At 40.0% G+C, this 27048-nt stretch overlaps 1 protein-coding gene across 7 annotated transcripts in view; it reads left to right on the plus strand.

The window, feature by feature from the left end:
• Positions 1 to 27048, plus strand: part of UIMC1 (ubiquitin interaction motif containing 1) — a 138521-nt gene that overhangs the window by 60696 nt on the left and 50777 nt on the right. For 6 of the 7 annotated variants that reach the window (XM_012538637.3, XM_049707080.1, XM_033414895.2 and 3 more), the window contains 5 exons: positions 14289 to 14413; positions 15148 to 15253; positions 15556 to 16292; positions 23114 to 23178; positions 26036 to 26112. In XM_012538637.3, the coding sequence (XP_012394091.1) occupies positions 14289 to 14413; positions 15148 to 15253; positions 15556 to 16292; positions 23114 to 23178; positions 26036 to 26112 (1110 nt within the window). The remainder of the gene's footprint in view (positions 1 to 14288; positions 14414 to 15147; positions 15254 to 15555; positions 16293 to 23113; positions 23179 to 26035; positions 26113 to 27048) is intronic. The other variant, XM_033414899.2, reaches the window with a different exon arrangement.

Here is a 27048-nt window from a genome sequence, read left to right on the forward strand (position 1 = left end):
CTCTTTGTTGCAGTGCACAGGCTTTTCATTGCAGTGTGCAGTCTTTTCATTGTGGTGGCTTCTCTGGTTGCAGAGCACGGGCTCCAGGCATGTGGACTTCAGTAGTTGTGACACGCTGGCTCAGTAGTTGTGGCTCGTGGGCTCTAGAGGGCAGGTTCAGTAGTTGTGGTGCACGGGCTTAGTTGCTCCGTGGCATGTGGGATCTTCCCGGACCAGGGCTTGAACCCATGTACCCTGCATTGGCAGGCGGATTCTTAACCATTGAGCCACCAAGGAAGCCCCATCCATTTACTTTTAATCTATATTTCTCTTTGTATTTAAAGTGGGTTTCTGGGACTTCCCTGGTGTGGTTAAGAATCCATCTTCCAATGCAGGGGACACGGGTTCGAGCCCTGGTTGGGGAGCTAAGATCCCACATGCCGTGGAGCAACTAAGCCCACATGTTCTGGAGTCTGCGTGCCACAACCAGAGAGAAGGCTGTGCACTGCAACGAGGAGCCTAAGCACCACAGTGAAAGATCCCATGTTCCACAATGAAGATCCTGTGTGCCACAACTAAAGACCTGAGGCAGCCAAATAAATAAAAAATAAATAAATAAAGTATGTTTCTTTCTTTCCTTCTTTCTTTGCTTTTTTTTAGCATATTAGCTTTATTAATTTTTCCAAAGAATCAACATTTGTCTTTATCAGTTTTCTCAATTTTTTTTTTGGCCGCTCCATGTGGCATGTAGGATCTTAGTTCCCCAACCAGGGATCGAACCTGTGCCCCCTGCATTGGGAGCACAGAGTCTTAACCACTGGACTGCCAGGGAAGTCCTTAAAGTGGGTTTCTTGTAGACAACATATAGTTGAGTCTTATTTTTTGATCCAATCTCTGTCTTTTTTTCTGTCTTTTAATTGATACATTTAATCCATTGACATTCAAAGTGATTAGAGGCATATCTTGTTTAATTTTGCTTCACTTTATTGAGCTATGTAGATTTTTTTTTTTTTAAACACAAATTGAAAGTTTATGGCAACCCAGTGTTAAACAAATCTCTTGGGTGCCATTTTTCCAACAGCACTTGCTCACTTCATGTCTCTGTGTCACATTTTGGTAATTCTTGCAATATTTCAACCCCTCCACAATCAAAAGATTAAAACTTTTTGAAGGCTCAGATGCTGGTTAGCACTTTTTAGCAATGAAGTAATTTTTTCAGTAACATTTTTTAATGAAGGTGAAATTGTGCAACTCAGATTGGGACTTGAACCCATGGGCTGGGACTCAAACCCAGCCCAAACCCAGATTGGGATTTGAACAGTCTTCTAACTGAGATCACACACTGGGTCTCAGGACTTAATGAAGCTCAGGTTCTTTTTGGGTGATTTTTGAGTTTTATTTTAGTTTTTATACAGCAGGTTCTTATTAGTTATCTATTTTATACATATTAGTGAATATATGTCAATCCCAATCACCCAATTCATCCCACCACCACCACCACCCCTGCCACTTTCCCCCCTTGGTGTCCATACGTTTGTTCTCTACATCTGTGTCTTTATTTCTGCCCTGCAAACCGGTTCATCTGTACCATTTTTCTGGTTCCACATATATGCGTTAATGTATGATATTTGTTTCTCTCTTTCTGACTTACTTCACTCTGTATGACAGTTTAGATCCATCCACGCCTCTACAAATAACTCAATTTCGTTCCTTTTTATGGCTGAGTAATATTCCATTGTATATATGTACCACATCTTCTGTATCCATTCATCTGTTGATGGACACTTAGGTTGCTTCCATGTCCTGGCTGTTGTAAATAGAGCTGCTGTGAACATTTTGGTACATGACTCCTTTTGAATTATGGTTTTCTCAGGGTATATGCCCAGTAGTGGGATTGCTGGGTCATATGGTAGTTCTATTTTTAATTTTTTAAGGAACCTCCATACTGTTCTCCACAGTGGCTCTATCAATTTACATTCCCACCAACAGTGCAAGAGTGTTCCCTTTTCTCCACACCCTCTCCAGCATTTGTTGTTTGTAGATTTTCTGATGATGCCCATTCTAACTGGTGTGAGGTGATACCTCATTGTAGTTTGATTTGCATTTCTCTAATAATGAGTGGTGTTGAGCAGCTTTTCATATGCTTCTTGGCCATCTGTATATCTTCTTTGGAGAAATGTCTATTTAGGTCTTCTGCCCAGTTTTTGATTGAGTAGTTCTTTTAATATTGAGCTGCTTTTATATTTTGGAGATTAATCCTTTGTCCGTTGATTTGTTTGCAAATATTTTCTCCCATTCTGAGGGTTGTCTTTTTGTCTTGTTTATGGTTTCCTTTGCTGTGCAAAAGCTTTTAATTTTCATTAGGTCCCATTGGTTTATTTTTGTTTTTATTTCCAGTTTTCTAGGAGGTGGATCAAAAAGGATCTTGCTGTCATTTATGTCAAAGAGTGTTTCTCCTATGTTTTCTTCTAAGAGTTTTATACTGTCTGGCCTTACATTTAAGTCTTTAATCCATTTTGAGTATATTTTTGTGTATGGTGTTAGCATGTGTTCTAATTTCATTCATTTATACGTAGCTGTGCAGTTTTCCCAGCACCACTTATTGAAGAGGGTGTCTTTTCTCCATTGTCTATTCTTGCCTCCTTTATTAAAGATAAGGTGACCATATGTGTGTGGGTTTATCTCTGGGCTTTCTATCCTGTTCCGTTGATCTATATTTCTGTTTTTGTGCCAGTACCATACTGTCTTGATTACTGTAGCTTTGTAGTATAGTCTGAAGTCAGGGAGTCTGATTCTTCCAGCTCTGTTTTTCTTTCTCAAGACTGCTTTGGCTATTCGGGATCTTCTGTGTTTCCATACAAATTGTGCAATTTTTTGTTCTAGTTCTGTGAAAAATGGCATTGATAATTTGGTAGGGATTGCATTGAATCTGTAGATTGCTTTGGGTAGTATAGTCATTTTCACAATGTTGATTCTTCCAATCCAAGAACATGGTATATCTCTCCCATCTGTTTATATCATTTTAAATTTGTTTCATCAGTGTTTTATAGTTTTCTTCATACAGGTCTTTTGTCTCCTTAGGTAGGTTTATTCCTAGGTATTTTATTCTTTTTGTTGCAGTGGTAAATGGGACTGTTTCCTTAATTTCTCTTTCGGATTTTTCATCATTAGTGTATAGGAATGCCAGAGATTTCTGTGCATTAATTTTGTATCCTGCTACTCTACCAAATTCATTGATTAGCTCTAGTAGTTTTCTGGTAGCATCTTCAGGATTCTCTATGTATAGTATCATGTCATCTGGAAACAGTGACAGTTTTACTTCTTCTTTTCCAATTTGTATTCCTTTTATTTCTTTTTCTTCTCTGATTGCCATGGCTAGGACTTCCAAAACTATGTTGAATAATAGTGGTGAGAGTGGGCAACCTTGTTTTGTTCCTGATCCTAGAGGAGATGCTTTCAGTTTTTCACCATTGAGAATGATGTTTGCTGTGGGTTTGTCATATATGGCCTTCATTATGTTGAGGTAGGTTTCCCCTATGCCTGCTTTCTGGATAGTTTTTATCATAAACGGGTGTTGAATTTTGTCAAAAGCTTTTTCTGTATCTCTTGAGATGATCATATAGGTTTTCTCCTTCAATTTGTTAACATGGTTTATCACATGGATTGATTTGCATGTATTGAAGAATCCTTGCATCCCTGGGGTAAACCCCACTTGATCATGGTGTATGATCCTTTTAATGTGCTGTTGGGTTCTGTTGGCTAGTATTTTGTTGAGGAGTTTTGCATCTGTGTTCATCAGAGATACTGGGCTGTAGTTTTCTTTTTTTGTGACATCGTTGTCTTGTTTTGGTATCAGGATGATGGTGGCCTCATAGAATGAGTTTGGGAGTGTTCCTCCCTCTGCTGTATTTTGGAAGAGTTTGAGAAGGATAGGTGTTAGCTCTTCTCTAAATATTTGGTAGAATTGGCCTGTGAAGCCATCTGGTCCTGGGCTTTTGTTTGTTGCAAGATTTTTAATCACAGTTTTAATTTTAGTGCTTGTGATTGGTCTGTTTATATTTTCTATTTCTTCTTGGTTCAGTCTCGGAAGGTTGTGCTTTTCTAAGAATTTGTCCATGTCTTCCAGGTTGTCCATGTTATTGGCATAGAGTTGCTTGTAGAAATCTCTCATGATCCTTTGTATTTCTGCCGTGTCAGTTGTTACTTCTCCTTTTTCATTTCTAATTCTGTTGATGTGAGTCTTTTCCCTTTTTTCTTGGTGAGTCTGGCTAATGGTTTATCAATTTTGTTTATCTTCTCAAAGAACCAGCTTTTAGTTTTATTGATCTTTGCAATTGTTTCCTTCATTTCTTTTTAATTTATTTCTGATCTGATCTTTATGATTTCTTTCCTTCTGCTAACTCCGGGGGTTTTTTTTGTTCTTATTTCTCTAATTGCTTTAGGTATAGGATTAGGTTGTTTGAGATTTTTCTTGTTTCTTGAGATAGGATTGTAATGCTATAAACTTCCCTCTTAGAACTGCTTTTGCTGCATCCCATAGGTTTTGGGTCGTTGTGTTTTCCTTGTCATTTGTTTCTAGGTATTTTTTGATTTCCTCTTTGATTTCCTCAGTGATCTATTAGTTACCTAATAACGTATTGTTCAGCCTCCGTGTGTTTGTATTTTTTACAGATGTTTTCCTATAATTGATATCTAGTCTTATAGCATTGTAGTGGGAAAAGATACTTCATAGGATTTCAATTTTCTTAAATTTACCAAGGCTTGATTTGTGACCCAAGATATGATGTATCCTAGAGAATGTTCCACAAACAGTTGAGAATAAGGTGTATTGTTGTTTTTGGATGGAACGTCCTATAAATATCAATTAAGTTCATCTTGTTTTTATATATATATATATATAAGTAATACAGTTTTAATTTTATTTATTTTTTATTTATTTATTTTTAGCTGTGTTGGGTCTTGGTTTCTGTACGAGGGCTTTCTCTAGTTGCGGCGAGCGGGGGCCACTCTTCATCGTAGTGCGCGGGCCTCTCACTGTCGCGGCCTCTCTTGTTGCAGAGCACAGGCTCCAGACAGGCAGGCTCAGTAGTTGTGGTTCACGGGCCCAGTTGCTCCGCGGCATGTGGGATCTTCCCAGACCAGGGTTTGAACCCGTGTCCCCTGCATTGGCAGGCAGATTCTCAACCACTGTGCCACCAGGGAAGCCCTTGTATTTTTTAATTTATCTATTTTATTTCTTTATTTTTGGCTGCGTTCAGTTTTTGTGCGTGGGCTTTCTCTAGTTGCAGTGAGTGGGGGCTACTCTTCATTGCAGTGTGTGGGCTTCTCATTGTGGTGGCTTCTCTTGTTGCAGAGCACGTGGTCTAGATGCCTGGGCTTCAGGAGTTGTGGCTCGTGGGCTCTGGAGCGCAGGCTCAGTAGTTGTGGCACACGGGCTTAGTTGCTCCACGGCATGTGGGATCTTCCCAAACCAGGGCTTGAACCCATGTCCCCTGCCTTGGCAGGCAGATTCTTAACCACTGCACCACCAGGGAAGCCCTAGTTCATCTTGTTAAATGTGTCGTTTAAAGCTTATGTTTCCTTATTTATTTTCATTTTGGATGATCTGTCCATTGGTGAAAGTGGGGTGTTACAGTCCCCTACTATTATTGTGTTAGTCGATTTCCTCTTTTATGGCTATTAGCATTTGCCTTATGTATTGAGGTGCTTATATGTTGGGTGCATAAATATTTACAGTTGTTATATCTTCTTCTTGGATTGATCCTTTGATCATTTTGTAGTGTCTTTCTTTGTCTCATCTAATAATCTTTATTTTAAAGTCTATTTTGTCTGATATGAGAATTTCTACTCCAGCTTTCTTTTTTTTTTTTTGCGGTACATGGGCCTCTCACTGTTGTGGCCGGAGCACAGGCTCCGGACGCGCAGGCTCAGCAGCTATGGCTCACGGGCCCAGCTGCTCCGCGGCATGTGGGATCTTCCCAGACTGGGGCACGAACCCGTGTCCCCTGCATCAGCAGGTGGACTGTCAACCACTTCGCCAGCAGGGAAGCCCCTCCAGCTTTCTTTTGATTTCCATTTGCATGGAATATCTTTTTCCATCCCCTCACTTGCAGTCTGTATGTGAACTGGGTCTGAATTGGGTCTAGGTCTGAATTGGGTCTCTTGTAGACAGCATATGTACTGGTCTTGTTTTTGTATCCATTCAGCCAGTCTATTTGTTTTGTTTGGAGCATTTTAGCCATTTACATTTAAGGTAATTATCAATATACATGCTCCTGTTACTGTTTTTGTAATTGTTTTGGGTTTGTTTTTGTAGGTCTTTTCTTTCTCTTGTATTACCTGCCTAGAGAAGTTCCTTTAGCATTTGTTGTAAAGCTGGTTTGGTGGTGCTGAATTCTCTTAACTTTTGCTTATCTGTAAAGGTTTTAATTTCTCCATCAAATCTGAATGAGATCCTTGCTGGGTAGAGTAATCTTGGTTGTAGGTTTTTCCCTTTCATCACTTTAAATATGTCCTCCCACTCCCTTCTGGCTTGCAGAGTTTCTGCTGAAGAATCAGTTGTTAACTTTATGGGGATTCAGTTGTACGTTACGTGTTGCTTTTCCTTTGCTGCTTTTAATATTTTTTCTTTTTATTTAATTTTTGATAGTTTAATTAGTATGTGTCTTAGTGTGTTTCTCTTTGGATTTATCCTGTATGGTACTCTCTGTGCTTCCTGGACTTGATTGACTGTTTCCTTTCCCATGTTAGAGAAGTTTTCGACTATAATCTTTTCAAACATTTTCTCAGACCCTTTCTTTTTTCTCTTCTTCTTCTGGGACCCCTATAATTCGAATGTTGGTGTGTTTAATGTTGTCCCAGAGGTCTCTGAGACTGTGCTCAATTCTTTTCATTCTTCTTCCTTTATTCTGCTCCCTGGCAGTTATTTCCACCATTCTATATTCCAGGTCACTTATCCGTTCTTCTGCCTCAGTTATTCTGTTATTGATTCCTTCTAGAGTATTTTTAATTTCAGTAATTGTGTTGTTCATCACTGTTCGTTTGCTCTTTAGTACTTCTAGGGCCTTGTTAAATGTTTCTTGTATTTTCTCCATTCTGGTTCTGAGATTTGGATCATCTTTACTATCATTACTCTAAATTCTTTTTCAGGTAGGTTGCCTATTTCATCTCCATTTATTTGGTCTTGTAGGTTTTTACCTTGCTCCTTCGTCTGTAACATATATTTTTTGTCTTTTTTTTAAATTTATTTTTTGATGTGTGGTGCTGTATTCCTGTCTTACTGGTTATTTGGCCTGAGACGTCCAGCACTGGGGTTTGCAGACAGTTTGATAGAGCTGGGTCTTGGTGCTGATATGAGGAACTCTGGTAGGCCTCGCTCGGATTGATATTCCTTGGGCTCTGAGGTTCTCTGTTAGTCCAGCAGTTTGCATTCGGAGCTCACACCACAGGAGCTTGTGTCTGACCTCCGGCCTGGGAACCAAGAAACTGCAAGCTTCGTGGTGCAATAAAAAAAAAAAAAGGGAAGAAAGAAAGAAAAAAAACGAGCAGTACAATGTCAAAGAATAAAAAACAAAATGAAATCAGAAAGATAAAAAATATATTAGAAAAAATAAAACTATAATTGAAACAACTGCAACAAGGTGAAATAAAACCACAGCAAAAACAAGAAAAGAGAAAGGGGGGTTGGGGCAGCGAGCCAAAAGGAGAGATCACTAGCGAAGTATAAAGAATAAAAGTTAGAAAAATAAAAGATTTATTCGGAAAAATAGAAATATAAAAGAATCAACAGTGAATCAGCAAGGTAAAACAGAACCTCAATGTAAAAGAGGGATAAAGAAAAGAAAAAAAAAAGGCCTAAGGTATGGGGGTGGAGTTTAGGTAGGGGGTGGAACTTAGGTGGGGGCAGGGTTTAGGATGGGGTGGGTCCTAAGCGGGTGCGGGGTGATGTTTGAGCATGGGGCGGGGCCTAGATAGGGCTACATTTAAGCGTGGGGCAGGGCCTCTGCTTAGGACCTGCACAGAAGAGGAGAGGCAGCACCTTGAGAGGAGGGCCTCTGGAGTGTGGGGTTCCGGAGTTTGGAGGTAGGGCCCTGAGTGAGGGTGTGTGAGTGGGGTTTAGGCCCACCTCCTTTGGAGGGAGTCTCTGAGTGTAGAGGTAGGGCCCTGGGTGGGGGTGTAAGGGTGGGGTTTGGGCTCTGCGCTGCAGAAGGGAGGCTCTGAGGCCAGAGGATTAGGCCTGGGAGACCAACAGGCTTCCTGGTGCCTAAGTGGACAGGGAAAGCACTGGCCTGGTTCCCTTCCGTTCCTTTGTGCCCCTCCCCCACTGTCTCCCCTAGGGTCTCCCCTGTTGCCCCTCAACTCCTAACTGTGGGTGGATCCTGCTGGGTGTAGGAACTCCTTCCCTCCCCCAGCCACCCCTTGGGGTGCTGTCCTGGAGGTCCGGCCTTTATGTTTGCTCCCCCTTACCTCCTTCCCACTCCCTCAGGACCCACCCAGCTGGAGGGGGCCTAGGTGGGCAGAGGATCAGGCCCGGGATCTCAACAGATTCCTGGAGGGTCCAAGTGCGCAGGGGAAACCTGGCCACACTCCTTTTTGATCCTCTGCCCTCCCAGTGGTTCCCCAATTTATCCCTTCCCCTCCCCCAGCTGCCCCTCAGGGGCACCATTCCCGTCTGGCCTCCACTTCTCCTCCCCCTTCACTCCCCCAAGCCTCACGTCCTACCCGATCACTGGGGTTTCCTCCTGTCCCCTTAGTTGTCTGTGGTCCCCCAGGGGTGCCAGGTAGGTGCCGTAGTTGTGAGGAGATGCGAATTATGCTGCCTCCTAGTACGCTGTCTTGACTCCGCCCCACCAGACTTTATCATTTTTATATGTCTTCATGATTAGTATTTTGATAACAACATCTGAGTTTCTTGAGTTAACATGCTATAATGTACTTAACCATGACCTTGTCTTTACGTATCTAAGTAAGTTAAGTCACCTTATAGGTTATAGGGTAATGAACATATTTTTGTGTAACACTTTTCTTCTTTTCAGTGATTGTTCAGGATAAATTCCCAGAAGTGGTATCACTTTCTTTGAGAAAGCATATCTGTACGGGTTATGACACAGTGCCTTGATTATTTCAAAAGTGTTTTATAAATTTACATTGTAACTGGCCATGTATAGATATATCAGCTTTACCAAAGTTGCAGAGCTGTATCTGTTTTGGAAAAGGAAGTTCTTAGGAAAAGATTAGGGCAGGAAAATAATTTATCTTTTGTTGTTGTTGTTATATGGAATGTTCTCTTTCAGCCATTTTGAACAACCGCAAATTATTCAGGTTCTCTCTGTCTAGTTTTGTGTTCTGGATTGTTTGGATTGTTAACAGCCTGTTTGCACATCTCAGTGGGAGGCTAACCTGAATGTTGGGAGATGTTAATCATCATAAATTATGACCAGCATAATCAGCTTCACACAAATTGTGTAGTACTTTGTGTTTAGAATCAGCAGAATCATTTGATAAGCTGAATCAAGCCAATTCAGTTAGAGAGTCTAAGGTTGACACTTGCTGACATATTCCTTTAAGGAGCATGCCTCCTGGGTGGTATTCCAGTTTGTTTCTCTCTTTCTTCTAATGGTTGGGTTCTTATTACAGTAGAGAGGTCAGGTAAAATGTGTCCTAGTCAGCAGTGATGTTTATCGGACTTTATTCTCAGATCATGGTTATATAAAAAATAAGAGACAGTAACTAGTGAATGAGTGTCCTTTTTTTAAAAAATAAATTTTATTTATTTATTTATTTATTTATTTATTTATTTATTTTTGGCTGTGTTGGGTCTTCATTGCTGCACGGGCTTTTCTCTGGTTGTGGCAAGTGGGGGCTACTCTTTTTTGTGGTGTGCAGGCTTCTCATCGTGGTGGCTTCTCTTGTTGCGGAGCACGGGCTCTAGGTGCACAGGTTTCAGTAGTTGTGGGTCGCGGGCTCTAGAGCACAGGCTCAGTAGTTGTGGCACACAGGCTTAGTTGCTCTGTGGCATGTGGGATCTTCCTGGACCAGGGCTCGAACTCGTGTCACCTGCATCGGCAGGCAGATTCTTACCACTGTACCACCAGGGAAGTCCCAGGTGCTTTTAAAAAAAATTTTTTTTTTCTCTCTGGGTCTTGTCTAAGAAATAGTTGACTACTCCACAATTACAAAGATTTTTCACCTATGTTTTCTTCTAGGACTTTTATAGTTTTAGCTTTTACATTTAGATATATATTCCATTTTGAGTTAATTTTTTGTGTATAGTATGGATTACCAGTTCTAGTACCATTTGCTGAAAAGGACTGTTGATGAAAATCAATTGGAAAATTGATTTGTGGATCTATTTCTGAATTTTATATTATGTTCCATTAAATGAGCTTGTTGGGATTTTTATTGGGATTGTCTTGAATCTATAAATCAAGTTGGGGAGACTTGATATCTTACTTTCTGAATTAGGTTGCTATTATTTTTTTCTTTATTCTTAGTTAGAATTCACCAGTGATTAATGTCAGATGGCCTTGGGTTTTCTTTATGGAGGGGTTTTTAATTGGAAATTCAAATTGTTTAATAGATGTAAGGCTATTCAGATTTTCTGTTTCTTCTTGTGTCAGTTTTCATGATTTAAGTTTTTCAGTGATTTTTTTTGTTTGTTTGTTTCAGTTAAGTCAGTGTTTCTCAGTCCTTTTTTCATTACTGTTCCCTGAAGGATCCTTTTTTTTTTTTTTTTTTTTGCGCGATACGTGGGCCTCTCACTGTTGTGGCCTCTCCCGTTGCGGAGCACAGGCTCTGGACGCGCAGGCTCAGTGGCCATGGCTCACAGGCCCAGCCACTCTGCGGCATGTGGGATCTTCCCAGACCGGGGCACGAACCCGTGTCCCCTGCATCGGCAGGCGGACTCTCAACCATCTGCGCCACCAGGGAAGCCCCCCCATGAAATTTTAATACCACAGATAATGCTGTATATCCTGTTTATGTACTGACTTATATATCCATTTTTTATATGTAAAGAGAGTAAGATTTTTTTGGACTTCCAAGGACCAGTTTTTGTCCACTTGGGGATGATATCATGCCTATTGAGAATGAATGATCCAGTTTGTCAAATTTTTTGGCATAAAATTGTCCACAATATTCCCTTATTATTCTTTTCATGAGTGTAGAATCTGTAGTATTACATCCCCTCTTTTATTGTTGTGTTGTTAACTTACATGTTTTCTTTTTCTCCTTCATCAGTTTGATTAGAGTTTTATAAATTTTATTGACCTTTTAATGGAATCAACTTTTGGTATTAATTTTTTTTTTATCCTGAAGCTTTTTTTTTAAAAAAAATTATTTATTTATTTACTTAATTTTGGCTGCATTGGGTCTCCTTTTTTGTGCACGGGCTTTGTCTAGTTGTGGTGAGCAGGGGCTACTCTTCGCTGTGGTGTGTGGGCATCTCATTGCGGTGGCTTCTCGTTGCAGAGCATGGGCTTCAGTAGTTGTGGTGAGTGGGTTCAGTAGTTGTGGTGAGCGGGTTCAGTAGTTGTGGCTCGTGTGCTCTAGAGCACAGGCTTAGTAGCTGTGGTGCACAGGTTTCGGTGCTCCGCGGCATGTGGGATCTTCCCAGAGCAGGGTTGAACCCGTGTCCTCTGCATTGGCAGGTGGAATCTTAACCACTGCACCGCCAGGGAAATCCCTAAATTTTTTTTTCTTTTTTTAAATTTATTTTTGGCTGCATTGGGTCTTCCTTGCTGCGCGCGGGCTTTCTCTAGTTGTGGTGAGCAGGGGCTACTCTTCGTTGCGGTGCATGGGCTACTCTTCGTTGCGGTGCATGGGCTACTCATTGTGGTGGCTTCTCTTGTTGCGGAGCACGGGCTCTAGGTGCATGGGCTTCAGTAGTTGCAGCGTGGGGGCTCAGTAGTTGCAGCTCGTGGGCTCTAGAGCGCAGTCTCAGTGGTTGTGGTGCATGGGCTTAGTTGCTCCGTGGCATGTGGGATCTTCCTGGCCCAGGGATTGTACTGGTGTCCCCTGCATTGGCAGGCGGATTCTTAATCACTGTGCCACCAGGGAAGTCCCTTTTTTTCTTTATTGTATGCCATCTTCTATTTCATTGATTTCTGCTCTTTATATTTGTTTCTTTCTTCTTACTCTGGGTGAATTTCACTCTTCATTTTTTGGTTTTTTAAAGAGGAAAGCTTGGATCTCTGATTTTAAACTTTTCTTCTTTTCTAATATGATCATGTATAGCTATACATTTCCCTGTAAACATTGTGTTAGGTACCTTCCACAAATTTTGATATGTTATGCTTTCATTCTCATTAAGATCACTTCAGATTCATTTGGGTGAATTTTTTATGTTGAGATTCAATTTTAGGGATCCCTCATCCTTATTGATTTTATTTTACTTTTTAAAAATAGGTTTAACCTTTACCTGGTTAAGTCAAGGATATACAAAAAGGTATATGCAAAGAAATGTCACTCCCTCCCTACCCCTTCCACTTTTTGCCCAACTACCTATATATAACCACGTGCATTAGTTTCTAATTTTTCCTTCCTGTGTCAGTCTTTGCAAAAAGTAGCATACTGTATACTCTTTTGTGTTTTTTTTTAACTTAATACCATATCTTTGAAATCATTCTGTTCCCAGACCATAGATACCTTCCTTATTCTTCTTTACAGTTTTATGTATGTATACCAGAGTTTATTCAAGCAATGTCCTATTGTAGTCATTATGTGGACTCTGGTGTTTTGCAAATTCAAACAGTGTTGCAGTGAAAAATATAGTGCATATTTACTTTTTTAAAAATTGGAAATATATCATTAGAGTAAATTGCTAGAATTGGGATTGCTGTTTCATATATGTAGTTTATTAGACATTGCCAAAATCCTCTCCATAGGGAATATACAAAATGGCAATATTCTTATTTTTTTTATATTGGAGTAAAATTGCTTTATAATGTTGTGTTAGTCTCTGCTGTACAATGAAGTGAATCAGCTATATGTATATGTATATCCCCTCCCCCTTGGACCTCCCTCCCCACCCCACCCCCCACCCCCCACCCCCCTCATCTAGGTTGTCACAGAGCACCGAGCTGAGCTCCCTGTGCTATACAGCAGGTTCCCACTAGCTATGTATTTTACACATGGTAGTGTATTTATGTCAAACCTAATCTCTCAATTCATCCCACTGTCTCCTACCCACCGTGTCCACATGTCCGTTCTCTACATCTACATCTCTGTTCCTGCCCTGCAAATAAGTTTATCTGTACTGTTTTTCTAGATTGCACATATATGTGTTAATATACGATATATGTTTTTCTCTTTCTGGCTTACCTCACTCTGTATGACAGACTCTAAAATGGCAATATTCTAATTCTGTCATTTCTATTTATTAGCTGGAATAATTCTTTAAAGAGAAACTTCTCTTCATCTGGTTGGTTACCCAGTAGTATAGCTTGTGTTGGAAGAGTAGAACAAAAGCTTTATTCTCTATCCTTTTATTTACCAGTTTTCAGAATAGTTGATTCACTAATATTCTTCAACAGTGACCAGTTAGTTGTTTTTTTTTAAGTACTATTATGAACTCATAGATTTAGACATATTTAGTGTGTTTTAATTCATTGCATTCATTATCCTTATTGATGTTCCAGTGGTCCCATTTTTAGCCAGTGAGAACCTTTTTAAGTTGGCTGATGAGTTCTTTTGATATGACCCTAGTTATATCGGATAGGTTCATTGCTCACAGATATGATAGATATTCTAGTTCATCGTCTACATTTCATGCTGCAGACTTGGAATCAACTATTTCTCTCCGAGGTAACCCAGTTGCTTTTAATGGGAAATGGTGTTTGGAGATGAAATTCTGGTCGTTAGAAATGTTCTTTTCTACTGGGTAAATCAGAGGATTCTGAAGAGTAAAATTATTCTAGTTAAATGTTGAGCTTGAAGCAAATATGTATAAAGTGATATGTAGCAAAAAGCCCTAGAGTGGGAGTTAGTTCCTCTTATTTATTCATTCACCAGATATTTATTGAATATCTACCAGGTGCCAGGTACTCTTTTCTTGTGCTGGAGATACAACAGTGAACAAAAATAGGCAGAAACTCTGCCTTCATAGGAGTTCACAGTCTAGTTAACCCAGGATTCTTGTAACTGCTGCCAGCACCTTACCTTTTGGGGCTTTCCTCATTTGTAAAATTATAAAATTGTACTAAATGGTCTGTAGTGTCTCTGCTTGAAAAGTTTAATAATTTTGTTTCTTGTCTACGTGCTGATTCAATGTTTGTGGTGTCCCTCTCTCTCTTTTCCCAATCTTCTTACAGAAATGACAGAAGAAGAACAGTTTGCTCTGGCTGTCAAAATGAGTGAACAGGAAGCTAGGGAGGTGAACAGCCAGGAGGAGGAAGAAGAGGAGCTCTTGAGGAAAGCCATTGCTGAAAGCCTGAATGTAAATATGCTATGTGGAAAAAGTTGGTGAGGATTCATCAGCAATAGTTTTTTATTTCTGCAGTGTTATGGCTGCATTAGGAACTAGTTATAGTAGTTCATACGGTTTTCAAGTAACAGATATTTCCCATAATAATTTTTAAGTCTGTGTTGAATTGTTGATGAACTCAATTTGAAGTGTTTTGTTAATTCTGTATGAAAGTTTTCCACCTCACAGATTTTCAGTCCATAGCTTAAGAGAACCGTAGTAGTTGGCAGCTTCTGAAAAGAGTTATTGAGTGTCAAGAAACCAAAAGGGAGCAAGATAAGCCAGATAAGATAAAACTCCCCTGTTTTGTGGGGAGAGCAAAGGGAATGAGAACCAGAGGTGGGTTATGGAGAGAAAAAATGAGCAGTCTTAAAATTTTTCAAATAATTTTTAATTGTGATTTGAATATGTGTAATTGAAATTATTTTAAATGTGAAAGGTATTTGCCAGTGGCAGGTCGTGAGCCATCCTTTATGCCATTCACCTCTCTATATTAGAAAAGGGTTTAGTATAGTGTTCTAGTATAGCACTTTGCACATAGTAGGCATGCAGTACATGTTGTGGAATTCATTTGAATTGAGCATCTACGTTTTGGAGAGGAGAATCTCTTAGGGACGGTGGACTCCCCTTCTTGTCCTTTCCTGTGACCCTTCCTGTATAGCTATCTTAATAATAAACCTGGTCTGGTGTGGGATCACTTGTTTCAGAGTTGCCGGCCTTCTGATGCTTCTGTTACCAGATCTCGACCTCTGGCCGCTGGACCATCTTCACAGTCCCACCAAGAGAAAACCACAGACTCTGGGACCTCTGAAGGCATGTCTCCCTGTTCTGGCTCCTTCTCATCAAGTATAACCATATCACAGGGATATCATGCTGAGAGTAGATATACAGAAATGTCCAGAATCCCTTTGGTGGTATTAAAGAGGTTAAATCAGAAAGTAGTTGAGATCTCACTAATATCCAGCATACTTTTATCTCCAAGGAAAAGCCAACTTTTCGTTAAACCCAAAGAAGAGCCTTTTTTTACCCACTTTATGTAATTCTTAATAACTTACCAAGCCCTCTTAATAAAAAATGGTTTGTCCTTAGCCCTACTTTTTCTCAAATACCTACAGGCATATGGCAGCTGGTACCTCCATCACTGTTTAAAGGCTCACATATCAGTCAGGGAAACGAGTCTGAGGAAAGAGAGGAGCCTTGGGACCGCACTGAAAACACTGAAGAGGAGCCGGTCTCTGGCAGCTCAGGAAGCTGGGACCAGTCAAGCCAGCCAGTGTTTGAGAATGAGAACGTTAAATGTTTTGACAGATGTACTGGCCACTTGGCTGAGCGCACACAGTGTGGGAAGCCACAGGAAAGTACTGGGAAGGGTTGTGCTTTTCACAAAGCTGCCCAGGGTAGGGGGGACACATCTAGGCACTGTTTGCCTACCCCAGCAGATGCCAAAGGTCTCCAGGACATTGGGGGCACTGTGCACTACTTCTGGGGTATTCCATTCTGCCCTGCTGGAGTAGACCCTAACCAATATACCAAGGTCATTCTCTGCCAGTTGGAGGTTTATCAAAAGAGCCTGAAAATGGCTCAGAGGCAGCTCTTAAAAAAAAAGGGGTTTGGGGAACCAGTGTTACCTAGACCTCCTTCTCTGATCCAGAATGAATGTGGCCGAGGAGATCAGGCTAGTGAAAAAAATGAACGCATCTCAGAAGATATGGGAGATGAAGACAAAGAGGAGAGGCAGGAGTCTAGGGCATCTGTCTGGCACTCAAAAACCAAGGATTTCCAAGAAAGCCCAATTAAAAGCTTGAAAGAGAAACTTTTGTTGGAGGAAGAACCAACAACCAGTCATGGTCAGGTAAGGGTCAGTGATGCTGTAATTAAGGATGATTAAAGAAAGGATTATTTTAGCTATCTGTTCTTTTTGTGTTTTTGCCCCCCTGATTTTTAAAGTAGCATATGCTCACTGTGGAAAATTAGGAAAGTACAGAAGAGTGTAAAGAACAAAAAATTGCCCATAATCCCAGCACTAAGAGGCAATCATTATTATTTCTGTGCATATAAAAATACTTTTTTCTTTTTAATTTTTCAACAAAATGAAGACTCTTCTGTGTAAACTTTGTTCCTTTCCCCTATTTAATAGCTTATCTTTGATCTTCTCCTATTATGTATACTTGAAAACATTATTCTATCAGATGGATATATCATAAATTTATTTTTTGTTTTAAAATATGTATTTCTAAAAAGTTAAGTTTTTGAATAGGTAATAATGTTCAACTGGCTCAAAATTCAAAAAGATATAAATAAAAAGTTTGTCTCCTATCCCCATCCCCAGCCAACCAGTTCCCCTCCCTGGAGTCAACATTTATTACTAGTTTCTAGTGTATCCTTCCAAGATATTTCATGTAGTACAAGCAAATGTGTATACATATTCATTTCCTCACTTTTTACACAGCTGATAGCATATTCCACATTATTCTGCACATTACTTTTTTCATTTACTATCTCTGTGAGATCATTCTATAATAGTACCTAAAAATTTTCTTCTTTTTGGGCGGGGGTGAGGGGACTGTGTAATATGTCATGTATGGATGCGTTTATCTAGTGCCCCTATTGGTGGACATTTAGGTCGTTTCCAAAATAATAGTTACAAACACTACTGCAGCGATTATCACTCTTTTTTTTTTTTTTAATTGGAAGAGGATTATTACTCTTGTGCATAAGATGTTTCATCTACATGGGAGATTTTGTAGGATAACTTCTTGTTGATATAATTGGTGGATCAAAGTATATATATATACTTTGCTAGCTGTTACTAAATTGCCTTCTGTAGAGGTTGTATGAGTACCAGCTTCCCCATACCCATACCAGTACAGTATTATCAGGACTGTACTGCCAGTCTGAGAGATGAAACATAGTATCGCAGTCTTTTTTTTTTTTGGCTGTGTTGGGTCTTCATTGCTGCGCACGGGCTTTCTCTAGTTGTAGCGAGTGGGGGCTACTCTTTGTTGTGGTGCGTGGGCTTCTCACTGCTGTGGCTTCTATTGTTGCGGAGCACAGGCTCTAGGCACATGGGCTCAGTAGTTGCGGCACGTGGGCCCTAGAGCATGCGGGCTTCAGTAGTTGTGGCGTGAGGGCTCAGTAGTTGTGGCTCGTGGGCTCTAGAGTGCAGGCTCAGTAGTTGCGGTGCCTGGGCTTAGTTGCTCTGTGGCATGTGGGATCTTCCCAGAGGGATCAAACCCATGTCCCCTGCATTGGCAGGCGGATTCTTAACCACTGCTCCATCAGGGAAGTCCCACAATGCAGTCTTAATTTGCACTTTTCTCCTGTGTAGTTGAGACCCATTTGTATTTCCTTTTCTGTCTGTTTAGATCTTATGGGCATTTTTCTTTTACCATAGTCTTTTTCTTAGTGGTTTGTAGACACCCTTTATGTATTAGGGGAAGTGGTCCTTTGTGATAGGACGTGCAGATAGTTTTCCAGTTTATTTTTTCCCTCACATAATGGCGTATTTCTGATTTTGCTTGTGGTGATTTTCAGTAATTTACTGAAAACAATTCCCTGTTTGGGGACATTTAGGTTGCCTTTTAAGTCTTTTTCTGAGATATCTAGATAATATTATATAGATATATAGGTTGTATGTGTAATAGAGTAAGCTTATATTCTATCTTTTCTATTTTTTCTCTAAGTATTATAAAAAACAATCATAATTACGAATTCTTTATAAACTAATTTTCAAGAGTATTCTGTTTTATTACTTTACTATTTTTTGTCACTGTTTCTGTTATTGGACTCTTGAGTTTTTGGTTTTGTTTTGCTAATATCCTGTTCTGTCTCTTTTATGATAAGGGTTCAAGATATGGTAGCTATGAGAAATTTCATGGCATTGTGTAGAGAGCATGGATTTGGAGTTTGAATTTTGACTTTAGTGTTTTAGTGACTCTGCCTTTGAGAAAGCCATTTAGCCTCTGAATCTCAGTTTAAAAACATCTGTAAACATCTGTAAAATGGGAGTAGTAATTCATATCTTTCAGTAGTTTTAATGATTAAAGTGAATTATGTAAATGTCTAGTATAATGCTTAGGAGATTATAGCCACTCAGTAAATGGTAGTTTTCTCTAAGGGACCAGAAGTTTATTCATTGAAAATATGTATGGGAATTATTCTTCCCTAACAACCTTTTTCATTCACATTCTAGAAACATAGCTATGTGGGAGGAGAAAACATTTTTCTTAACAGTTCTTCTAGTGACTTGCCTCTTTTCCAAAGGAAAGTTAGGTTATGCTTATAACATTTTATTTATTCATTGTGATTCAGAGATACTTCCTCTTTTTTTTTTTTTTTTTTTCTTTGCGGTATGCGGGCCTCTCACTGTTGTGGCCTCTCCTGTTGCGGAGTACAGGCTCTGGACGCGCAGGCTCAGCGACCATGGCTCACGGGCCTAGCCGCTCCGCGGCATGTGGGATCTTCCCAGACCGGGGCACGAACCCGTGTCCCCTGCATCGGCAGGCGGACTCTCAGCCACTGCGCCACCAGGGAAGCCCAATACTTCCTTTTAAAAGAATAAAGTAACTCCACAGAGGGAACACTTAATGATTTACTGTAATTCAAGTCATTAGCTTGCAAGATCCCAGGGGCCAGAGTTCTAGAGCAGACTTGTGTCAGGTTCTGAGGTTTGAAAGCAGTGCCTTTAGAATAGGCTGGAAGTGGTTACAACCTAGTGGCTGGCCTTATTAGGTTGAAGTTCTCTAACTTCATGAACAGGCCACCAAATACTACACATGGTATTATTAATTGGTACTGTTTGGCTATAACAAACTAAATCAAGCTAGCTTAATTAAAAAGAGGACTTCATCATAAGGAAATAGGGTACCTCATAAATTCTAAAACAGAATGGTAAACCAAGCCTGGATAAGGCACTAGGTCTGGAAAATTCGTCTGTATCTCGTAGTTATATTGTGTCTGCTTCATTTTCCTCCCTGCAAACTGGCTTCCTTTGCTTCTCTGTTTCACGTGGTAGGTGGAAGATATTGATCCTACAGTTCCCAGAGGTTAAATACAGGTTACAGGAGATTTATTCTTTCCCAGTTCCAACTTCAAACTTCTAGGAAATGACTTATGGCCCATTTAGAGTTAGTAGCCATCCCCAGCCCAGTTGTCTGTGGCCCAGAGCGGGTATGTTCCATGTACAAATGGCTGTGAGCCCACTGCTATCCTGCAGTGCGAGGGGTGAGGAACAGTCCTCAGTAAAAGGAGACCAGGTAGACAACCTAGTAAATATTCAGTTTAGTCATTAACCTTATTTTTAGAAATCACTTAGAACTATAGAAAAATGCAAAAAAGTGTAAAGAACAAAGTTGAAAGTAGCCACAGTCCTACCATCCAGTGATGTATTCCTTCATCTTTTTTTCTATGCCTATTTTTTTGTATGGTTTATATCATATTACTGTATTTTTATATTTTTAAGTTAACATTATGTAAACTTTCTTGTGATGTTAAAATTATTTATAGATCTCATTTTTAATTACTATAATATTTTGGCTTATAAGTTTATGGTAATACTTAAATCATTTTCCTATTGCTGGGTATTTCAGTTTTGTGATTAACATCTTTCTAAGTAAAGCTTTTATTTATTTACGATTAGTGTCTTTAGAGATAGGGAGCCAGAAAAATGCTAGGTTAAAGAGTTAGGAACATAAAAAAAAAAGACCTGCTATTTACTGCTAAATTGCTTTTAAGAAAGATTGTTCAAATTTTTACACTCTTTCCTTCCAGCAATGTATGAGAATGCCTAGTTCACTGCAGCCTTGCTGATGTAGAATAGCGTCTTTAAAAAAACAAAACAAAGAGAAATCAACTTAACTAATTTTATAGGCAAATAATGAAAGTCTTGCAATTGTAATTTCTTGTCTTATCTTGGTCTTTTGCTTTCAGGAACTGTGGGTAGAAAGAGTTTGTGTTTGTTAAACATTTTGTATTGATTATGGCTTTGCTGGAACTGCCCACATTTGAGACACCTTGGTTGATAGAGATAGCAAGAGAGTCCCAGAAATAGGGACTCAGAGAAACATTCACCCTGGGGCAAATTGCTTAGGTTATAAAAACTTGACATAGACTGAACAGTTTGGATCAGATGATAACTGGTTTCTGGCATCACTGCAATTATAGGGAAGTTGTTAATGAAGATGGAGAGGTCATCTTGATGGCTGTACAGCAGGGAGAGGAGGGTTAGTATATTGATGTGGTCCCTACTTTTCAGGGTCTGATCCTTAATTTTTCAGTCCAGGTACTGGGATTTCTTTCTTAGAAATGACCAGATTCTGTGGGAATGTGAGAACTGACTTTGATTAACCAAATTTCAAGCGGGTATGTGTACCAAATGTCAGTTTATTAATTTATTATGGAAGAGAGACATTTTCATTAACCAGAATACTCAAGCCCACCATCATACCTTTTTCTAGGATGAAGGAATCTGGAAGGCTGAAATAATAATCAGAAAATGGAAGTTTTAAGGGGTGATTCAACTAGTCTTTGGAAAGCTCCTAGTGCCTGCAGCAGAGGACATTTCTGTGGTGATCAGATGATGTGTCTGTTAACTTTCACTTCCAGACCATGGTGTTGAAGACACTGCTTGATTCTGTGTCTTTGGATTTTTCCCTTTTAGATTTGTTGCTAACTATCCCTTTCCATTAACATATTATTTGTTCAGGCAGAGTGCAATGTCTTGATTAGGCCACAGCTTCCTTAGTGAAAGTTACATTCCTGTCATGCTTCTCTGTTCACCTTGATTAGACTTGGATATTCTAATCAAATTTTGTCTGCTTGTTTTGCTCTGTTATTTTCATATTCTGGAAGAACCTTACTTTACCCGTGTTTAGATTACTGCCATTGAGGTATAAGTTTAGGAATTAAAAATGGTTTATTGAAATGAAGACAGTCTTGGGATTCTATGTGGAAATGGTTAGGAAGAAAATTATTTGACTAAACAACATAGCTGTAGTGGTTAGAGCATGGATTTTGGAGTCAGAAAGGTCCAGGCTCCACTTTGAACATCTCTGTGATTTTGGGAAGATTATTTAACCTGTCAAAGTTTCACTTGCCTCATTTCTAAAATAAATTAATAGCTTCTACCTCAGAAGGTTCTTGTGAAGGTTAAAGGAGATAATACATGTAAAGGGATTAGCATAGGCCTGGCACATAATAGGTGTACAATAATTTTTTTAAAAAATTACACTGGGAAAAAGGAAGAGATATGTTTAGCCTGAGGTAGAGGTGGAGGTATCTCATAACTTATTAATCAGTACCTTGTTTGCTTCTGAAGCCAAAGGCTTAGTTGGCTAGTCATTCTAACAAGGTAAAATTCTGTTAAACGGACACCAGGTGTCAGTATTTACCTTTTTTTTTTTTTTTTTTGAGATAGAAATAAAACTGTTTTGTCACCACTGAGTTCACAGAGTCAGGTGAAGTATTTATTTCTGTTGTATTTTAGTCCTTTTGACAGTTTTGTTCAGCCCTCATTTGTCATAATGACTACATTCCCAATCATTGTACAGCTTTATCTTCCCTTTGACTGAAGGCTCATCTAGGCTATTCCTGTTTTTAGTATATTTCATCATTTACCTGAGTGGTATAGAGGTGCCTAACTCGTTTAGGTTATTTATATCCTGTTAGGAGACCCTGAAAATTTCAGCCAGTAGCTTTACATCTATTGGAATAAGCCTCACAGCCCAGGCACTTCCTCAGAAGTATCCGTAAGGCAGCAGTAGCTACTTTTTCCACACTCTGCTGTGCACCTACATTTAATGAGTTAACATTTGCACCAACTCTACTATTTTTTTTTTTTTTTTGCGGTACGCGGGCCTCTCACTGTTGTGGCCTCTCCCGTTGCGGAGCACAGGCTCCGGACACGCAGGCTCAGCAGCCATGGCTCACGGGCCTAGCCACTCCGCGGCATGTGGGATCTTCCCGGACCGGGACACGAACCCGTGTCCCCTACATCGGCAGGCGGACTCTCAACCACTGCGCCACTAGGGAAGCCCCCAACTCTACTATTAATCAAAGAAAATAATTTTTTTTCTTAGCCAGTCCCTATTTATTACGTTTCTTAAAAGATATCCTTGTGGCCACATATTAAAACCATAGTGGCAGATTTTTAGCAAAAGGAATCTTTATAACCCTTTCTTTTGGATAGCCTATGTTATGGCTTGGTTGTGCAAGAGAGACTTCTTTCCACTGAGAACTGAACTTTTCTCTGTATCTCTTCCTTCCACAACAAAAGCTTCATAATTGCTTTTCTGAAATCATAATTCATTTGACTCACCAATTAATATTTATACGTCTTGCATTTTACACAGTGCATCATATATATTATCTTGTTTAATTCTCACAATAACACTCTGTGAGGCAATTGTTAATACTATTTTAAGATGAGGAAGCAGATTCAGATGTGACTTACCCAAGATTACAAAGTTAACAGCTGATTCACCCATGATTTAAATTCCAGTGTTCTGACTCCACAGGATATGTTCTTTTTATTTAAACTCACTGACTTTTGTAAAATGTTTTATTCTTATTACTAATTGCTGAGTGATAATGTTGAACAATTAAATTTTTTTTTAAAGGAAGAGAAACCAGTTCATCTGTGCCTATATATTTAGGATGTTACATATTTCTTTGCAGTCTTCCCAAGGGCTGTTCGTTGAAGAAACTTCTGAAGAAGGAAGTTCTGTACCTGCCCCACAGAGGTAAAATTATATGTCATTATGGGTCTGAATTCTCCTCTGATAGTACCAGAATAAAAGAGATGAACCACATAAGTGACACTGTATTGGAACAGCTTTCCCAGGGACCTTTTGGCTCTTTTATACACACAGCCTAGGAGAAATCATTATCTCCCAGTTCTCAAATATGCATCTTATAGAAGTCTAGAATATTAGGGTGGAAGAGATCTTAGAGGTTTACTTGTCTAATCCAACCGTCTTGGCACAAATTCCATCTGTACTATTCCTGAAAAGTGGTTACATCCTGTTACTCTCTCTCTCTTTTTTTTTTTTGCGGTACGTGGGCCTCTCACTGCTGTGGCCTCTCCCGTTGCGGAGCACAGCCTCCGGACGTGCAGGCCCAGCGGCCATGGCTCACGGGCCCAGCCGCTCTGCGGCATGTGGGATCTTCCCGGACCGGGGCATGAACCTGTGTCCCCTGCATCGGCAGGCGGACTCTCAACCACTGTGCCACCAGGGAAGCTCCATCCTGCTACTCTCTTAACTAACTATACTAGCTTCCTATGCCAATAAGAAGGGCTCTAGACTGATTTCTTCATGGTCCTTCTAGTCCTTTCTCCCTTTGTTCCCTCTGCTTATGCTTATTTTATCTGCATATCTAAACCATACACATCTTTTAAGTCTGCTCTTAAGATTTGCATTCTCTTTGAAGCTTTTATATTTTTCAGGCCACACAGAACCTGTATCACCCTCACTCCCTGTCCTGTGCCACTTTTAATCTGATTTTGTCTCATCTTTCCTTAAATGGTTGTATTTGTATTACCTCCTCAGTTATTCTTGATGGTTTGATTGATGGGGTTACCTTCTTAAATCTTCTCACTTTAATAATATGTAGAGGTTGATTGGTTACAAACTACACTTATTGACTAGATCAGGCTTCCAATTACTTTTCCCTTTTATTGGTAGTTGACCTTTGAGGATTACTCAAGAGCTTAATTTTGTGTTAACTGACCTTCATCTCGCAAACAGAAGTTGAGACCCAATTGCCATTTGTCACTTTGTAATTTAGTTGGTGTTCTTAGGCTTTTGGTTAAGTTGATAGTACTAGGTATTTCTTCCTGAGCTAAAGAATATGGCTGTGGTTTGATTCTCTTGCTGTTAAGACAGTTTTGGAAGTGGTTTTAACCAGAGTAGGCCTTCTGCTTCCTGCAGGCCACTCTGCTTTGTTGTGGTGAGCCTTCTGCAGAGCAGATGTAGGTTTTAATAAATGATTATACGCTTTGTCACCAGGAGAGAGTTGGAATTGCAGGCAATGCGGTTTGACTTCAAATTGATTAGCCCATTTTATAAATGTCAGCAAATTGTTTTGTGATGGACCCTTTGAATAGAGCTCTAACGTTATGTGCCGAATAAACTTGTCTCTGGCTTAGGTTTATAACAAATGCTCTGAGGTGTTTTATTTAGAGGGAGAAATCACTTGTGGTTTCCTATCAGGATTTAGTTATTTATCATGTATCAGTGGTGGTTATTCTCTCTTCTTTGTGGTTCTTGGTTGATGTGAGGATTTGTGTGGGGTTTTTTTGTTCTTTTTGTTCGTTTGTTCTGTGGTATGCAGGCCTCTCACTGTTGTGGCCACTCCCGTTGCGGAGCACAGGCTCTGGATGTGCAGGCTCAGCGGCCATGGCTCACGGGCCCAGCTGCTCCGCTGCATGGGGGATCTTCCTGGACCAGGGCACGAACCCGTGTCCCCTGCATCGGCAGGCAGACTCTCAACCACTGCGCCACCAGGGAAGCCCGAGGATTTGTGATTTTAAGCGTTCTCTTGCATACTTGATCAGACTAATCGTAAAGCTCTGTGAAGCATGACGGGGCTAGCTCAGATGCTCAGATCTCTCAGCCATGTGTTCCTATGTCAGGAAGAGATTGCACTCCATGAATAGGCAGGGTAGACCAGAAGGTTGCATGAGGGGAGCCAGTCATAATTATGTTTTTCTCAGAAGAGATATTCAACTTGATTGGGCAGATTTTTTAAAAAAAATAAATTTATTTATTTATTTTTGGCTGTGTTGGGTCTTCGTTTCTGTGCGAGGGCTTTCTCTAGTTGTGGCAAGCGGGGGCCACTCCTCATGATGGTGCGGGGGCCACTCTTCATCGCGGTGCGGGGGCCACTCTTCATCGCGGTGTACGGACCTCTTACTGTCGCACCCTCCCTTGTTGGGAGCACAGGCTCCAGATGCGCAGGCTCAGTAGTGTGGCTCACGGGCCCAGTTGCTCCACAGGATGTGGGATCTTCCCAGACCAGGGCTCAAACCCGTGTCCCCTGCATTGGCAGGCAGATTCTCAACCACTGCACCACAAGGGAAGCCCCGGTTGGGCAGATTTTTGTTGTAGGGCAGTTTGGAATTGTATCTTGTTTTGTTGCTTGGAGAGCCGTATCTTGAGATAAAAGAGGAAATTTAACTGCAAGGTGAGGGGGAAGCTATTGTGTTGTCAGAAGAATCTTCGTATCTTCTCTTATGAGTTTACAAATCTCTAGCTTTCAGAAGTCTGAGATGGAGGCTATAAAACACTTTTGACATCCTTATATTAGAGTGGATTTTTTTGTCTGATAGTCCTTACCCTTCAGCCTTCCTTTGTGAAGACTTCAAAAGGGGTTCTTTTCATTCAGTGATTTCACTGGAACCAAAGTTGTAAGCATATTTATTTTCCCTGTTTTTGGCTTGGAGTTTTCACTACTGATTCCTTGCTTCCCTGTTGTGCTTTTGTGGTATTGGACAGCAGGTATCAGATTACCTGTGGCTTTGTGAATGACCATTGCTTTTGGCCCCATGTTCTGATTTATTTTACTGGGAATTCACTGGGGGTTTGGTTCTTTTTTCAGCATTGCTGCTTTGAACAGTAAGAGAAGCTCAGTCCTTATGCCAGAGAGTTCTGCAGAGGAAATCACTGTGTGTCCTGGTAAGTACCCCACTGTGATTTTACTAGTTTCTGATCCCTAGCTATCTACCTTTTTGTGCCTTTTAATTTTTCTGACTTTTCCAACCCACTCTCAGGAGGTTTACGTGTGATTGATTTGTGTGTGTGTCTCTCCACACTCATACATATATATACACACACACACACACACACACATTTTTGATGGACATTGGCTCTGCTTCTCACCTTTTCTCTTCTTAGAGATAGTTTAGTTTAAAATTAACATGGCTCTTTTGTTTGTTTGTTTGCATACTAGCCTCATCAGAGATGGCAGCAAAGCATTAGGAATAGCATTTAACTCTACATTGAGAGCCAAGAGGACTTTATGTTTTGGTTTATGAGTTCTCAAAGTGGGTTGTCCTCAAATCTGCCTGTCATTAAGCAGTTTTTTACCCTGAGGCTTTTACTAGTTAGTTTTACATTGCCATTCATGGGGTCTATTGCGTAGGGAGTCCAGAAATTGAATTTTGTGCACAGTTCTGTCACTGACTTATTTTTAATCTCAGAACAGATACTTAACCTGGTTAAGTATCATACTGTGCTTTTTGTTAACAGTGGTGATGAGAAGACACATGTATCAATACTTTGTTTAAGGTATGAGAGAGATGTTTATTGAAAGTTGCACATGAATAGGTTTTGATACACAAAATAATTTAAAATGAACTAAAATATCCATTATCTAAGAGAACTCTTGAGTTGAATCATTGTATAATATGAAGAATTATTTTGTGATTATGAACCACTACTTTCTAAGGAATTTGTTTTAGCTTCTATATATATTTTTGGCTTTTCTTAAAAGTGGGGCCTAATATATTGTCAGTAACCTTATTCATATGAGATTAAGGAACTTCCTCTTAATGTTTAAACTCTTTGGGCAGCAAGTGTTGGACAAATGTTACCATAAGTCATATCTAATTT

Source organism: Orcinus orca, chromosome 3 (assembly GCF_937001465.1).
Source record: "Orcinus orca chromosome 3, mOrcOrc1.1, whole genome shotgun sequence".
Classification (NCBI taxonomy): domain Eukaryota; kingdom Metazoa; phylum Chordata; class Mammalia; order Artiodactyla; family Delphinidae; genus Orcinus; species Orcinus orca.